The 16,124-nt window shown below is 40.5% G+C and overlaps 1 protein-coding gene across 1 annotated transcript in view; it reads right to left on the bottom strand.

Annotated features, from left to right (window-relative positions):
* Positions 1–230: 230 nt before the first annotated feature.
* trpc4a (transient receptor potential cation channel, subfamily C, member 4a) overlaps positions 231–16,124 on the bottom strand; it is a 30,939-nt gene continuing 15,045 nt past the window's right edge. The window contains exons 7-15 of the mRNA XM_079566936.1: positions 7,945–8,290; positions 6,399–6,538; positions 6,071–6,271; positions 5,333–5,454; positions 4,723–4,918; positions 4,411–4,605; positions 2,805–2,846; positions 2,312–2,401; positions 231–1,013 (exon numbers count right to left, since the gene is read on the bottom strand). Coding sequence (XP_079423062.1) covers positions 363–1,013; positions 2,312–2,401; positions 2,805–2,846; positions 4,411–4,605; positions 4,723–4,918; positions 5,333–5,454; positions 6,071–6,271; positions 6,399–6,538; positions 7,945–8,290 — 1,983 coding nt within the window. The 3' untranslated portion in view covers positions 231–362. The remainder of the gene's footprint in view (positions 1,014–2,311; positions 2,402–2,804; positions 2,847–4,410; positions 4,606–4,722; positions 4,919–5,332; positions 5,455–6,070; positions 6,272–6,398; positions 6,539–7,944; positions 8,291–16,124) is intronic.

Below are 16,124 nucleotides of genomic sequence, written 5' to 3'. Positions count from 1 at the left end.
CATTCCTCTTTACAAAACTGTTGCAGTTCAGCGAGATTCCTGAGTTCACTTACTTTTTCCATGCTGTCCTGTGAATGTTTATATGTTACGGCCAATAAAAATAAGATAACACGTAATTGTTTGGGTCATATTAGCTTATGCAGACCTTCCTCCTTCTTGTGATTTTGACCAATTAAGGCAGAAATGTAAGAAGAAACGGTGAACTCACTTTTTCCTCCCCCTGTACAGTATATATTTCAAACTTAACAATATGTTCATTATTGGCTCATTTAAACCTAAGCATTGTTGGTGCTACATGTAAACGCAGTAATGAAAAGAAAACCTAAAGTAAACCAGCTTGGCCAGTTTTAGATCATGCTTCATTACATTATAGTGGTTTCCATAGTCTCCTCTGAGTCCTCACTTTTCCCACAATCCTCTTCTTCCACGCTTTCAGTTAAATGTGCATGCGTGTCTGTCTCTTCCTCTTGTCTGTGCTGCAGGAGTGGTCTGCTCACACTGCTATAATTGTCCAAAATCTTTGAACTAGTCTCATCTGTATCCGAACTCCCGGAGTCTCCATCCTCCTCTGACAAAGAGTACATTTTCCTGGAAGTTTCCCCTCCTGAACTCGCCGTGTCCTCCGTCCCGCAGCCCTTGCGCCGCTTTTGGAACAGGTTTAAGTCCGTGGTGTCTTTGGGGGGGGTTTTCCTCTGGGTTGCATTGTCGTCGGAGCTTTCGTCAGCAGCAGTGAGCGGCAGCAGTCCATTGGGCAGGCCGTTGGAGGCTTCAGGAGGCCTCGGGGAAGAGGAGCAGCACTGTTTTAGGATAGAGGCGGCCATTTTGAAGCGGTTGATTTTGGGCTTGGTCTGGGAAGTGGCCGGGCAGGAGGAGACTTTGAGAGAGGCGTTGGGATAAGCCAGACTGGAGTCCATGGTGCTGCAGCCGGCCATAGCCGCAGGGAGAGCGGGTTTGCCGACCTTCACCATCCCCATCACTTCATAACGGAAACTGGAGATGTCCTGCTTCAGCTCCTGCAGAAGTCAACAATCAAACATGTGTAAGGTAGGACTGAATGCATAATGTATCCCATGTTATAACCAGGCTTTGTTCGTCAATGCTGGACTGTTCATTTGAAAGTCTGAAAGTCTCTCGAAAAACAACAGTTGGATTGCAATAAAATGTTCTGTGGGCCAGAGTTCATGGCGGGCCGCGGGCTGCATTGTTAAGGACTGTGGCCTAATAAATAACAACAGCTTACACTTATTGTGCCTCATCAGCCTGTGTCCCATGTTTCTCACTCCACACTCGATGGCAGTAAGTTATTATTGTAGCCACAGCCGTTTTGGGGCAGACTGACCATTTACCACATGGCTAGAATATGCAGTTTTTATCCTGATCTCTTATTATGTCAGTGCCCTCTGTCGGACACGTGTGGAATTCTTTCCTTTTTTAAATTTAACCTGCCCCCTAGTGGTTGGAGTGAGCATTCTGGTTATTTCTTTAAAACTCTGCACAGAAATTCATGCTCTACAAAGGGCCACATTAAATCATGCAGCTCGCGGGCCTTGTGGACACACGTGGACTAAAGGAATACATTATTTAAAGCTGATATGCAAAACTATTTGAAGAGTTAATCAGACTTGAAGGCTTTGCTGGTCGGATTAATCCCTCAACCTCCACCTGAACCGAGCACATTTTCTCCAGTTTGGCTTTACCCAAATCTAAAAGCTTCTTGAAGAAAAGAAAAAAAAAAAAAAAACCGCCAATATAGCAACGAAAATGAAGATTAAAATGCAAGAAATAACTGACAAAGAAGCAACAAAGAAGCAAAAAAGCAACGGCAAAAAACTATGAAAAAGCAACAAAATGTTTCATAAATGTGACAAAAAGGCGGCCACACTCCAGTCAAGAAGATTTCTCCAAAGCCAAACTGGAGAATAAGGTGCTCGGTTAAGGTGGGGGGTAAGAGGTTAATAAAGATACATGGACGAAATTGTAAAGTCTTTTTTTTTGTGCTAGAGATTTGGGATTTACCCTTATGATACTCTATACGTATCATCATACACCATATCCAGATCATTCATACTCATTGTTTTCTTCACCCATTGTTGCCTCTCCCATCACCGCGACTGAGAAGATGCATCACGTACAGACGCATTAAAAAGCATGTTATTATTCAGCTTGTGTAGGTTTATTTCATGTCATGAGTGAGTTTGCAAAAAAGGCATTCATATTTCAGTAGCGCACTATCTGCTATATTTGTAACTGTAAACTCGGCGCCAGAGCCTGCTTACATAATGCGTCTTTGTTGTGTGCAAACCGAGCGTACCTTGAAGTTCTCCTCAGTCAGACCTTCTTCTGTCTTGGCATCTCTGATCATTGCAGCCACATAGCGTTTCACAAGATTCCTCAGAACCTCCTGCATCAGCCAGTGGAAAACAAAAAAACAAAAAAGAAACGGTGAGCACGACCCATGCAAAATATCGCCTAATACTGACAAAGTCCTCCGCTGAAACGGAAGTCAATGAGTCAGAACAGCAATCCACTTACAAAGGAAAAGTCTGATTTTTTCTAAAGCCTCTTTGACAGCCCCCCACTGGTCGGGACAAATAGATTTCTTTGCAGCAAGAATGTGCAAAAAATATCCCACTGAGTGTAATTTTAGGCCAATTTTGTGCGGTACAGTGCTAATGCTTTGTATTGACTGTCAGGGGTTTCAAACGCGGAGTGACAGCCAAAAGACAGGAACATTTGATCTGTGACTTACAAACAGAAATGCGGCTTCCAGCAGAGGAGAGGGATCAGTGCAACGCGACGCTTACCTGATACTGATGGTTAATCCGCACGTTCTCCGCCGCTCGTCTCTGCGCACACAAAAACGAATTTAAGATTTAAAAAAGCAATTTCCACTAACGTGTTTTGCTGTTCCTTTTGGGAGTCGGCAGCAACAAATCCGCGGCAAATCATTCTCACACAACACTAACTTTGTGTTCGCTTTGTAGAGCTGGGCGATAAAAAAACAAACAGACAACAGAAAGGTCCTGATTGACCTAAGTTTTCAACTTTTACTCCTTTAAATTTGTTTTTTGCACAATAAAACTGTCAGAGCAGGAAAAAACAGGACATTGCCAGACTAATCAGTATTAACCTCCATGTAGGGCTGTCACGATAATTCCTGTATCGACATATCGTTTAATAAATAACAGATTAGCGATATGTTTTTGGGCTCGATATTTATCATCTGTACATTTATTAGCATTTCCCTTTATTTTTTCTTTGTAAAACTTTGATTTCAAACAGAAGCCAATTACATTATATTTCATGTCTATTGCAGCTTGTGTGATATTGTAGGATATGATGATGCACTTTTAGAACAAAGGTTTACAGTCATTTTTATGCCTGAGTTGACGGTATCCTGTATCGTAATCGAATCAATAACATCGTTTATCGCGATTCTTTCCTGCCTCAATATATCACACTTCAAATTTATTATCGTGACAGGCCGAGCTCCAAGAACATTTTCTCTCTTTTCTTTGTTCAGCTTTACCCAAATCTAAAAGGAACAGCCTGTAGGCCAATGTAACGCCTCATTTGAAAGCTAAGACCTACAAAACTAAACAGATCTTTTTCCTCGAGTTGCTGGCACATTTCTGCTACATTTTCATAGCTTTTTGACACTTTTTGTCACATTTTCATAATTTTTCTGTTGCTCTTTTGTGGCTCTTTTGGTGCATTTTCTTCACACATTTTGATCACTTTTTCAACACTTTTTTGCCATTTTTCTGTGGCTCTTTTGTGGCTTTTTCGTTGCGCTTTTGCGGGTTTTTCCCTCATTTTCATCTTATTTTTGTTCCTATTTTTACGCTTGCTTTAAAACAGAACTAAGTAACTCATGCCCCTAGAGGCCTCAGCGCCTCTGGAGGTGTCGTAACATGTTGCGATTTTTTACTCATTAATTGTCCGTGAGAGTAAATACTACGCTGACCGAAAAGACAAAGGGAGAGAGTTACTGTGCATCCAATTACACAATGGAGATCATTTTTAAGTTTAAGTGGCGCTCGCCCACAGTTAGCTTTTCCCATTAGCCTGTTAGCTTCTTCTTTGTGATTCCATCAGTGTGTATTGGTGGCTCCGACCCGGAGGCAGGAAAGTTGCAATTGTGGTTTTCTGGCCAGAGACACCAGGAGGAGATGAAAGACCCTCCAATCATCCCATTAACACTTGCATCACCCCCAGAGGGACTACGGAAAGGATTTATTAAGGTAAACAAGTTACTTTGCACTGCTTTAAGAAAGATTTGGGTAAAGCTGGAGAAACTGTGCTCGGTTCAGGTGGGGGTTAAGAGGTACAGATTAAACCACCGCTATAGACTTCCATCACTGTCTTATCTTATTACGAGGCGAAATAAACAGAATGTGTGAAACCTACTCCCAGTGATCCAAGCGTTTCTGGTCGCCTGGCGCTCGCCCTCTTGCATATTTGCTTCTTGATCCAGCACATGAGGTACCAAAATGTTTTGGGGCTGGGGATGATGTTAAACGGCGCTGGCAGAGTGGCTCCTTCTTCAAAGTAGCTCATCCACAGCTTTGTCCTGGCAAACTTCCACTCGATATCCGCATGGTCCTGAAATCGAGATTAGAGGGTTCAAAAAAACGCTTCTGCTAACAACGCGGATTTGCATACAGCCTTTATCTATTCATTGCATTTCGTTTCATGTGTAGATGTTTGATGCTGGCTCACGGCGATGTGCTGGTATGAGTTGTTCATCATGGCGATCAGCATGTTGAGAAGCACCACCAGGGAAATGATGTTGTACGTCCCGAACATGGTGGCGCCGACAAACTCGGTGAACTGGTGGTCCGGGTCCACGTTGGTCACATAGAGGTTTATGAGGCCAAAAATAGACCAGAAGAGGGATTGGAGAGTCTCAAATAACCTGCAAAAAGACACCATTTTGAAATGATTTAGTTAGTGCGCTGTTGCTTTTAAAGTAAGAGGTCATCTAGTTCCAGACTTTACCAAGATTTAAAAGCTTCTTGAAAAATAGAAAAATGGCGACGAAAGCGAGGATAAAAATGCAAAAAATGGCAAAAGAGTGGCCTGAATAAGTAACAATAGCACAGTAAAAAAGTGACAAAAATGTGAATAAAGAGTGATGAAAAAGCAACATGAATGTCCGCAAAAGAGCGACTAAAAATGTGACAAAAACATGATGAAAACGCAACAAAAGAGCCACAAAAAGAAACGTCACAATCTAAACATTCGCTGACTTGGAAATATTTTATTCAAACATGATATAAAAGTCAAATGTGATTTTCTCCAACGCTGTGTAAATTGAAAGTGAACTCACGTGGAGAAGGCATTGTTCTGCTGCACACAGCGGATTCCTTTACACTTCCCCTTCTCATCTTCTGCCTTGGTCTCATAGTAAAAGTACAGCTGATTCAGCCCGTTGGCAAAGGCCAGCAAAACCTGCACAGAAGTGTCATTATAAAAACAGCACAGTGCTTTTTATGGAAATCTTATTTTACATAAAACCATTTGAGGTTAGGCTTTGCCACTAAAATGCCTATGAGAATAATTATTCATGAAGTGAAATACTAATATTATAGGTATTTGCTCATTATAAACAAGCTATGCCAATACCAGTCATACATTCAAGTAACCTTGTTGTTATTTATGCAAAGATCCATTGAGATTCAGAAACTCTTTACAGGGGAGTTCTGACTCTATTGCATTACATGTTCTGGGAACCTATTGTACATGTTATTAGGGGTAAGGAAACCTGCATCTAGAGGAAACCGACTCAGACACAGGAAGGAAATCTACATATGTATAGCTCTTTTCACAGATCGCCTCACACAATAGAAGGTGGTTTTCATTCACTCCGTAGCCGGTACATTAACCTCACTTTTACATTTCAGTAAATCCTTATGAAAAAGTTTATCTACGCACTTCATCAAAGATGGTCTTGGTACGATTAAAGTATAAAATAAAGTCGGTGCTGAGTAAGTGTCACTTTAGTATTTCGAGATCTGCCAGTCAGATGTTTTTTTGGCCATGGATATGTACTGTATGTGCTGTTTACCAGGCAATAGATGAAGAGGAACTTGAGGATGTCCAACAGCATCCTGCCCAACGAGATCTGCAGAGGTCCCAGGTGTGAGTTGGCTGTGAACAGCGAGATGAGTCGGAGGGAGCTGAAAATGTTTGCAATCGCAAACACTGCCTCCGCCACCAGCGTCGGGTGCCACATCTCCCACTGGTTTCTGGGTTTGCTGCCACTGTACTAAATGATAAAACGTGTGATGAATATATGAAATCATCCTGTTACTGTTACACTTAAAGGCGAGACACTGCATGTTGAGGGGGGAAAAAGAGTTTAGCCTCTCCCATTAACACAGTATTAGTCTTACCTTGGTGTAGGCTACAATCTTGAGGGATATTGTAGCTAAATACAGAGAGTTCATAACAAAGTCCATAAGGTTCCACCAGTCATGGATGTAGTCCTGAAATCCCCCGTCCCACATCTGCTTGATCTCTGCCCAAATGAACCCTGAAATACAAATTAGCCGAGCTTGACATGAACATTTTTGCACCAAAAAGAGCATTCTTTGTTGTTCTTGGAAGTCATCAATTCTGAGTTATAAGCATGAAATCTTCTTGGAGTTTGTGAGTCCCACATGGAACATTGAAACGCTTTGTTTCATTTAATGTCAGGTTTGCACTGTAGCATTAAATGTGGTGCAGTTTGTGATGCAATAAGCAGTGTGGCAGAAATATCTTGCTGACATACTAAACTGGAGGAGAGGTTCATGCAAAGATTCTGGTTCAACCCATGAAGAGTCTCCCTTATGTAGTGATACACCTCCTTTTTTTGTTGGTCCAATTAGTCTTATTTCCACTCTGTAAAAAGAAGCTTTTTATATAGGTCTTAAAGAGGTCTTAAAGTGGTCTTAAAGCATTTGAAAATATGACTTATTTAGAAGGATAACATCAGTTGCAAGTTCATCTGTTGCATCATTTTCATTTTATTTTAGTGAAGCAGCAATTTTAATAAGGAAATGTTGGGCAGAAAAAGGTATTTTTATTCGAATTTTCAAGCCGCAGACAGGAAGTGACATTGATAAAGATAAAGTTCCATAGCAGTTTGACTAATTTCCCATTGACTTAACATGGTCGGCACAGCAACAGTTTAAAATTGTTTACCTTCCTCTATGTCACTTCCTGTAAGTATCCAAAAAGGAAGTGAAACTATAAACAAAAGCGGTAAAACTAAAGAAAGCAAAATCTTAAAGGGGCTGGAAGCAAGTTCACCATTTTATACTCACTACTGCCACCTCAGGCCACATGTGTAACTGCACCTTCTATATTAAGCTCGTGCATGAATGCAATTCGGGCCGAAGTGACACATTTTTGAGTGACCGTACAGGATTTTAGGACATGGCTGGAACATGTAGGGGGAGGAAAATACTTAATTTTAACATTTTTAAACTCCTTATAGTCCCTTTAAATATAATCGCGTAAAAATTGTGTCTAATGTGTCACATGCACTTTAAGTCCTGTCAATTTATTCAGAGATTTTTTCAAGGGAGTTGCAAGACGAATCTCCAGTGAACAAACATATTCATGGCCATGGTCACAATTAGCCAATTGCAATTGCAAGAACTTTGAAACTAAGAAAATGTCCTCTGTAAACTACAGAATATCCTGTCTCCGTGGGATCTTGCAATTTGAGATTTTTCCAAAATCAGATGGACGACCTCAGAGGTATTGTGGTTTTTTGAATATGGAAAGCACTGTGGGCAGTACTGTGTTTTTAAAATTTGCCACATAAATAAACCTTGACCTCTTCAGATTTTACAATGGTGTCCGCATTACGATATTACTACTGCTATAATTTGACAATATATTGCACAGCTTTTTGTGTAATATATTTTGATTTCGACCCCAAATACTGACCGAGAACCCAGGGCAGAATCATCCACTCCACTGTGGTCGGGGGCGGTCCCTGGCGGTCCTGCCTGTCCTGCTCTGTGGTGACGATGTGCTGTGAGGCCAGGAGCAGCAGGAACAGAAAGGTCAGGTATGAGGAGGTGTGGCAGATGAACTTGATGAAGGGTTTCCTGATGAAGAGTCCATAGCGGCTCTTGGGAGCGATGAGGTAGCACAGGGCAAACAGCGGGAACAGCAAACCAATGAAGACACACGTGACGAACTTTCCCGCCCAGTGACGACGCCTCCAGCCGGGAAACTCATCGTACCAACGAGAGGCCAGGAGCTGCTGACAGTTCGGCTGAGCCACGAACTACATGAAGCAGAAACAGATAAGGGGGATTAGTTTCTCTGACGCAGTAATGATAGAAAACACAGGAATGATGCGCCATAATGTAGATCTCAACACATTTAGGCACTTATATGATTTGTTCAGAAGTAAATATTGTGGTAATGAACTCCCTTGACTGGCAAGATATAGCACCCTAGAGTAAATGAACACTTTTGTTTGACAGCATTTGAACTATGCAAGATTGTTCCAATTTTAGAAGAAAGGCACAGTCAGACTCCTCCCCATGTTAGTAAGCAGTCTGAGAGAACTACGCATCGATTTCTTCTCAAGGCGATGCAACTGCAAACAAATGGACTAAAACCGACAATGCACAACACTTGGTTGAGAAAATACAGCCATTTTTCAAACCAAATGAATGCCTGGAGCGAGGTGACAAAAGTATATTACCAGGTTGCAATAATATAGTGTATTTTTAGACATTTTACTTTAGTCCATTCACTCCATGGACACACACCGGTAACCTCTGCCATCACAGCAGCCCTGGGAAACACTGAAGGAGACATTGCTCCCATGTCTTGATCTCTGACAAGCTTTTTCAAAATGTATCCAGTGTGCTAAGTGTGAAGATGGTGAAGTGCTGTTGATTAAGAAGATGTTCCTATTTAAAACCTTTTGAGTGAGGCCCCAAAATGGTGTGAAATCTCACAATGAGGTCTTTTTAAAGTTGCGGTATTGACTGGTTACAGCGGCTCCACAGCCCTGTCACCATGGAAACCCTGGATCCGTCTGCGTCAGTCTGGAGTCGACGGCTAAAATTTACATGAACTTAAACAACAGTAGCAACTCGAGAGAAGAACTTTATATAAAATATTGATCTTAATTATGCAAAGTTGAATCCAGTTTCATTTATTCAAACCGATATCACAAAAACAATAGCAGTCCTTACCAACAAAATGGAAACAAAACTATGTCCAACCCAAGCAAATGAGCCCCCACTTGGCCTTAGCAAAGCTGCAAATCTTTTTATCATTTCTAATGCTTGAATGACAAAATGTTCTCTTACTGAACCATAAATGTGTAAAAAAAAAAAAAAAAAAAACATTAAAGGAACAGGCCACCGTTTTTCTATACTGAGATATGTTCTTACCTGAGCCTAGACGAGTTGATGCGTACCTGTCTGGTCTTTGTGCGTGCTCATGGAACAGCCTGATAGCTTCCAACTTCACCTCTGTTTGAAGCCATAGGAATACATTGGGAGAGGCCAAATGCTAACAACATATTTGGTCGTTTTGCGTGACTGAGCACAAAAGACCAGACAGATACGCATCAACTCGTCTAAGCTCAGGTAAGAACATATCTCAGTATGTAAAAACGGTGGCCCGTTCCTTTAACACATTACCAACACAGATGTTGAAGGTTTATCTTACCATAGTTTCAAATGCAAACGTTAAACAAGAGTCACAATATATTTACATTTGCAACATGTACTTTGCAAAACTAATAACGATGTCAATGTGCAAATCCTGTTAAAAAACAACTTTATATTGTCAACAATAGTCAGCTGATTGCAAGGTAGACATTTCTGCACACTAAAAATAAAGAAAAAGATTCTTGAAGTTGTGCGTTGTTGTTTTGTCCTTTATGTCAATACAAAGCCACTCAGACCGGAGTTACCGCAGTTTGTTTCAGCTTGTACTGGGTTTTCTTGCTGTTACTGTAATGAAAAGGGGAAAAAAGAACAAAAAAAACCCACCTCAGTTTTTTCACTCTGTTTTTTATAAATGGCTGCAGCAGTGACAGACCAGAGCTGCCCGAGGTGTTTGTTTATATAACCCCTTCTCTCTCTCTCCCCTCCTCTGTTTCTGTCTTTCTGGTCGAGCTTGGATAAGTGTCTGCACAATGTTCCTGCCTCCCTCTACTTTAAACTGTCCTAAATGGACGGGGAAGTGCTTATCTGTGACTGAGGGGCCTGGGGCAGCTCACTGCTGCCTGTGGATCTAACTCTCCCCTGCAGCTTTACCAACACAAACGACCCGCTCAAAGCTGCACAGCAGACAAGACTCCGAACTCAACCAGATATACTCACTGGAAGAATACTGTAGATCCTGCTGGAATACATTACGGCATTAAAATAACTTTATGCCAGTAGAGCAGCACAGAACACATCAAAGAATAGACTGCACATTATTTCCTGAATTGGCAGTGAGGGCGCACAGTTGCAAAGTGGCAAATTGTATATTGAATCCAAGGAGATATGTCGAAGTATTATTCAAATTATTTCACAAGTATCATTTCAAGAGCAAGACATATGATATGCAGGGAAGTTCGCTTCAAATAAAATTGTAATAACCTTTCTGTCAGTTTGTTTTTTGGTGCGTGTGTCTGTACTGTTAAAGAAGAAAATGTGCTATTGTGAATTGAACTTCTTTGTTTGGCAGAATGAAACAATTTCTTTCACTTTCTTGGTGGTGAATTCATCAAAGTCTTGGTATCTTGATATGAGAGGTGAAAAAACAAACATATTTTCAGTTTAAGTCTTAAGCTGTGCTACAGGTTTGTGTGTTGTGTGCTAAGAAACATGGTCATAGCCTCGTGATAACTGAATTATTGTGACAAACTACCTGCAGTATTGTCAGACTTGCTTCATTACACTCTCAACAGGCGATGCCATCTTCGTCTGACTGCCACATGACACAAATATTTATGCCGTTTCCCTTAACGAGGATGTAGAATCACATTTGAGCGCAGATGTAGTTTTGATGAGCATCACAAGGGGGCAATGTGAAACTACATTTATCATATTCAGATCATCCCCGGACCCCTCAGGATTGGGGTTGTGTCTCTGAAACATTCTCCGTGACTTTAGCTTACGCCTCTTACTGAGAGCCTTCGGGAGGATAACGTTGGACTGTGTGTGCGCTGATCAGCTTTATCTGATTTGGTTCACGCTGCATCAAAGCCCCATCTCTCTGCGAGCGAGGTGGCGCTTTGGGTAAACGCCTGTGGAGATTTCCATTCACACTGTCCTTTATTGTTTTTTCCACACACAGGGAGCAAAACAGGCTAAAAGCGCGCAGAAAAAATGCTCAACTGTGGAGATTATAGGATTGCTTTGCAGGGGGATATGGTGCATGATATCTCCCACCATTCCTATACATAATGAAAACTTGTACTTGTCACTGCGGCTCAGGAGTTGCCATCCATCTGATCCATGCAATTTTGTTGTAGAATTGTATAAAGACAAATAAATCACCTTAACCTTTACCTGACTTCAGAGCACCACATTTCAAAGCTTTAGCTGAGCAGAAGTTTTACCTTTCAGAAAGAGCAGGAATTCATCAAAATGGCACGTGTAAAATGTAGCTTAAGTGTTGTGTACTAAGTAAATACACGCTCTAGATAAAATAAAAGTACATAAGCAAATGTACTTTCAATATAGATGTCCTCAAGTGGCTCAAGATGTCCTCAAGTGTCACTCTGGCTAAAGCTCTGATCCATATGAGACTGTGAATAATACGCTTTAAAGGTAAATTTCTGCGTATTTGACTTTGTAGTGAGTGAGTGGACAGCATGACGCTTTTACTTTCCATCACAGTGGTCTCTAAGCCAGTCCAAGATCAACTGTTTGGGAGGTTGTCGCTGCGGATGGAGCCTCTCACCAGAAAACCTACAAAACAATTGAACCTGGAGCATTGCAGAGACCACCGTGATCAAAATTAAAGGTGCCAGGTTGACCACTCATGCAGCCGCTGGGTCACTACAAGGTCAAATACGCACAAATATCTTTTTTTTTTTCACATAAAAAGTTGCGTAATGCACCTTTAAAGATTAATTTTCATTAGAGGTGGAACTCGAGTTAATTATGGCTTTTGTTGTGAATTAATCACAATTAATCGCATGAAAGCACAATTTATTTCGGGGTTGTATTTATTTTTTAGAGGTAAATTTAGGTGCTTCTTTGTATTTTCCTACATTTTAACTTATTTTAAGTAGAGATGTGAGGCCGGTGTGATCATTTCAAACAAGACAATAGTTTGATTACTCAAACAAATTTGACAGTAACATTTGTTTGGCTTTACGCCGTGTTCGTCCCTAAGCAACGTCTGCCGGAAAAAGGAGAAAGTGTTGCTAAAGTAAAGTGTGATTAATTTCGATGAATATATAACATTGCTTTAAACCTTATGTAATGAATTAATCGGAATTAATCGAAAAAAAGTCCCGTCTCTAATTTTCATACATTGTCTCATTCATCCCTGTTCAAAGAAACAAAGACACTGGTGACAAGGTGAGCTCGGATCGATCCTCCAACTTTCGAATTTGTTGGCAAACATTTTACCACTTTACATTTACCTGGACCTTCAGACTCCATATCAGCTTAAAACAGTATTTTGATGAAACTGTCAAATATCACTGTTTAAAATGCACTGAGACTCACCTGCTTTATTATACCTGGAATTCAGACACCACAGTGGCTTTGTTCTATCACAACTGTATTAGGGCTGTGCAACTAAATATATACATGCTCTTTCTCACATTGGACAAAAAGATTATTAAGCTGTGCTGCAGTGCAGACAATAGAGAAGGTTAAAAACAGAGACTTTATCAGCGCCGAGGCCCATGCCTTTGAGTCACAATAATTACCTGCACTTCACAGTCTGACAGCAGGTCGCCCCTCGCCTCGCTCCAAAACACCCAACAATAATAGCTCTGTGCAAAAACCTCACAACATGCATTTTTCCAACAGATAAATGTCCACTTAACCCCTGAACGCCGCACAGGAGATGGACCCAGTCTGTGCTGAGGCCAAGTCTGCCACATGCACAACACAAAGCAATCACAGGGAATAGCACTGTGGCTCTCTGCAATTACACTATGCACTTGTCACTCATGTCGACTCCATAGGAAGCACTGGTGGTCTGCTGTTCTGTGTTTTAGCCTTTCTTCCCATTCCTTTGTGACTTCAGAATGTATGTACTGTAGTAAACCTTTAAAGCATTATGTGTTTGTGTGTGAAGATACATATTTGTCGTATGTAAATGAAACTTGAGATGTTCTTTCCTCAGATGTATCCCCATTTAACCTGACTTTAATCCTACGTTGGTCTATATTTTGTTTGAGAGGAACAACACAGTTTTGACAATAAATAAGAGCAAACATTGTGCAGTTTTAAAATCCAATGTATGTTTTTTCCTTAAAGCAGTACTAAGTAACTCTTGCACCATAAGTGCAACTGAAGGTGTCGTAGCAAGTTACGATTTTTTAACTTATTAATTGTCTTGGAGAGTAAATACTACGCTGACAGGACAGGCAGCGGGAGAGAGGGATATTGCACATCCAATTATACAATGGAAATATTTTTTTTCACTCAAACTTGGCTATAAATACTGTTTAAAGTGACGTTAGCCCGCAGTTAGCTTTGCCCATTAGCATGTTAGCTTCTTCTTCGTGATTCCATTAGTGTGTATTGCTTGCTCCGGTCCGGTGGCAGTCAAGTTGTAAACATGGTTTTCTGGCCAGAGACACCAGGGAGATGAAAGACCCTCCAATCATCCCATAAACACTTGTACTACCCCCACAGGGACTACGAAAATGATGTATTATTATAAACACGTTACTTAGTACTGCTTTAATGTTTGATTTACAGTGAGAGGAAAAAGTGAGTACACCATTTGGAATGTCTTACATTTATGCCTAAATTGCTCATAATGTGGTCTGATCTTTACTAAAATCACAAGAATGAGTAGACAGTGTCTGCTTAAAGGGACTAGGCGGTTTAAAAATGTTTAAATTATGTATTTTCTACCCCCTGTGTGTAGAATGAGCCCAGACCTATTCACCACAACTGCTGCTAAAATCCTGCACTGTCACTCAAAAAGTTGTTAATTCAGGTCCCCAGGTGGGTCAAATACACACAAATATCAACTTTTAACTGCATAATGCACCTTTAATATAGAAACTCGCAGCAGACCTGAGGAGGCAGTAGCGAGTATAAAATGCCAACTTCAATCTAGTCAATCTAATCTAGTCTTCAATCAACTTTAAGCGACCACACAAAAATGTCAATTTTTCATATTTTAATTGGCCATAACATGTAAACATTCACAGGACACCATGGAATAAGTGAGTACACCCTGAAATTCAACAGCTGGTATTATGGTATCAGTTTGCCTGCTTAAGTTTGAGTTTTGCAGACACTGTTTACTCATTCTTGGGATTTTAATAAAGATCACATTTTATGAGCAATTTAGGCAGAAATGTAAGTAATTCATAACGGTGAACTCTTTCCTCTCACTGTAATTCAAAACCAGGAAGTGCTCTTTGTGCCTCAGAATTGTCTCCTCTCTCCTGTCATCCATTTCATCAATGTAAAGCTATTACTTAAATGTTAACTGGCAAGACAGATCACTGCAGTATCTGTGGGATTTGTTGTTTACTGTACTCCTGGCAAACTGGAAATATATACAGTAGTAGTTTTAGTTTTATGATAACACAAAAGAGGTGCATATCAAATGTTTCCTATTGGTGTTGCTAATTCATAATCAGAAAAGATCAGTTATATTGAATTGCTTTTGTTTTATGTAAATGTTTGAAATTGTAAAGATTCTGCAAAGGCCTCCACTTCAATTACCTTGAATAGTTTAGATGTTCTAGTTCCTAACAGAGTAAGCATTTATATGTATTTTTTTCCACTTGTTGCTATTTTATTCAAACGCTGCTCATCTGTAGCTGCTGTTGCAATGATGCGATTTCCCCAGAGTACAAATAAAAGCATTTTTATCTTACATACATTTTTAATTAAATCCTTCAAAGGTTAAATCTAAAGCCCTACATCTTCACAGTTATCACAAATCCCCCTCATGCTTTTACTCGGCACCACACTCTTCAACACAGTGAGAGGATGTGGACCTACCCCCGTGATCCATCCTGGTGTGTTTTCCACCCAACTCCTCCACGACAGGAGCAGGTCTGGAGCTTTCTCTGGACTGCCACCAAGTCCCACTGCCTTAACCAGGGCCATTTGTCTTTGAAAAGGGCAGCTGGAGGGGTTTTTAGCCCCATCAGACACTCAGCCTTCCATCTCTGTCTGTGTGTGATCGAAGGCCGTCGTGTAATGAATGAGGAGAGCGGATAATGAAGGCAGCCCTGGGCCAAGCCTGAGGAGCGGCTGCGGGGCTGAGGGGAGTGTGTTTAAGTCGGTGCACAATGGATTAACTAGTGACACTAAAGATATAAATGAAACATAAGCAAGCTGTCTATTAAAACAATATGTAATATGTGTCTAATAAATGTAGGTAAGACAAAAAACAATAGGTGCACCTATTGGCAAGTAGGAGTGTGACTATATATCGATTTTTCAATATATCGCAATATTTTGCGGGACGATATAATACCGATATTGATACTTTTGATGACATCATGCATTTTAATGAGGCAGCAGGGCTCTACTGAATTCAGAGTGAATAGAGGCCAGTCGGTCAGAACAGTACACTACAATTTTAAGCACTTTGACCAAACAATGTCACACAAATATAATACTTTTAATGATAAGTTACATAATTGTAAATAAGATTAATTAGGGTTGATTTATTCCTTTTAAAATAGGACTGTGGTTTCTTCTTTATTTAAATGTAAAGGAAGCGATGTCACTGACAGATCAATAGAGTGAGCAAGTCAAGGATCAGTTAAGCTATTCATTAATTATTTAAGAACAAGGGGTACAAAGCACATGGAAACAAATGTATATGATAAATAATATGCAGTATGTTAAAATATGCATGTTTAAAAAAAAACGGAATGCATCGTAGATTATTTTTGTGCAATATATCGATTATCGCAGTATCGGCGAATCGTGAGA

The sequence above is a fragment of the Gobius niger genome (assembly GCF_951799975.1).
Source record: "Gobius niger genome assembly, chromosome: 11".
Lineage (NCBI taxonomy): Eukaryota > Metazoa > Chordata > Actinopteri > Gobiiformes > Gobiidae > Gobius > Gobius niger.
Note: the sequence above shows the minus strand (reverse complement) of the source record. Positions and strands in the feature narration are given on the sequence as shown.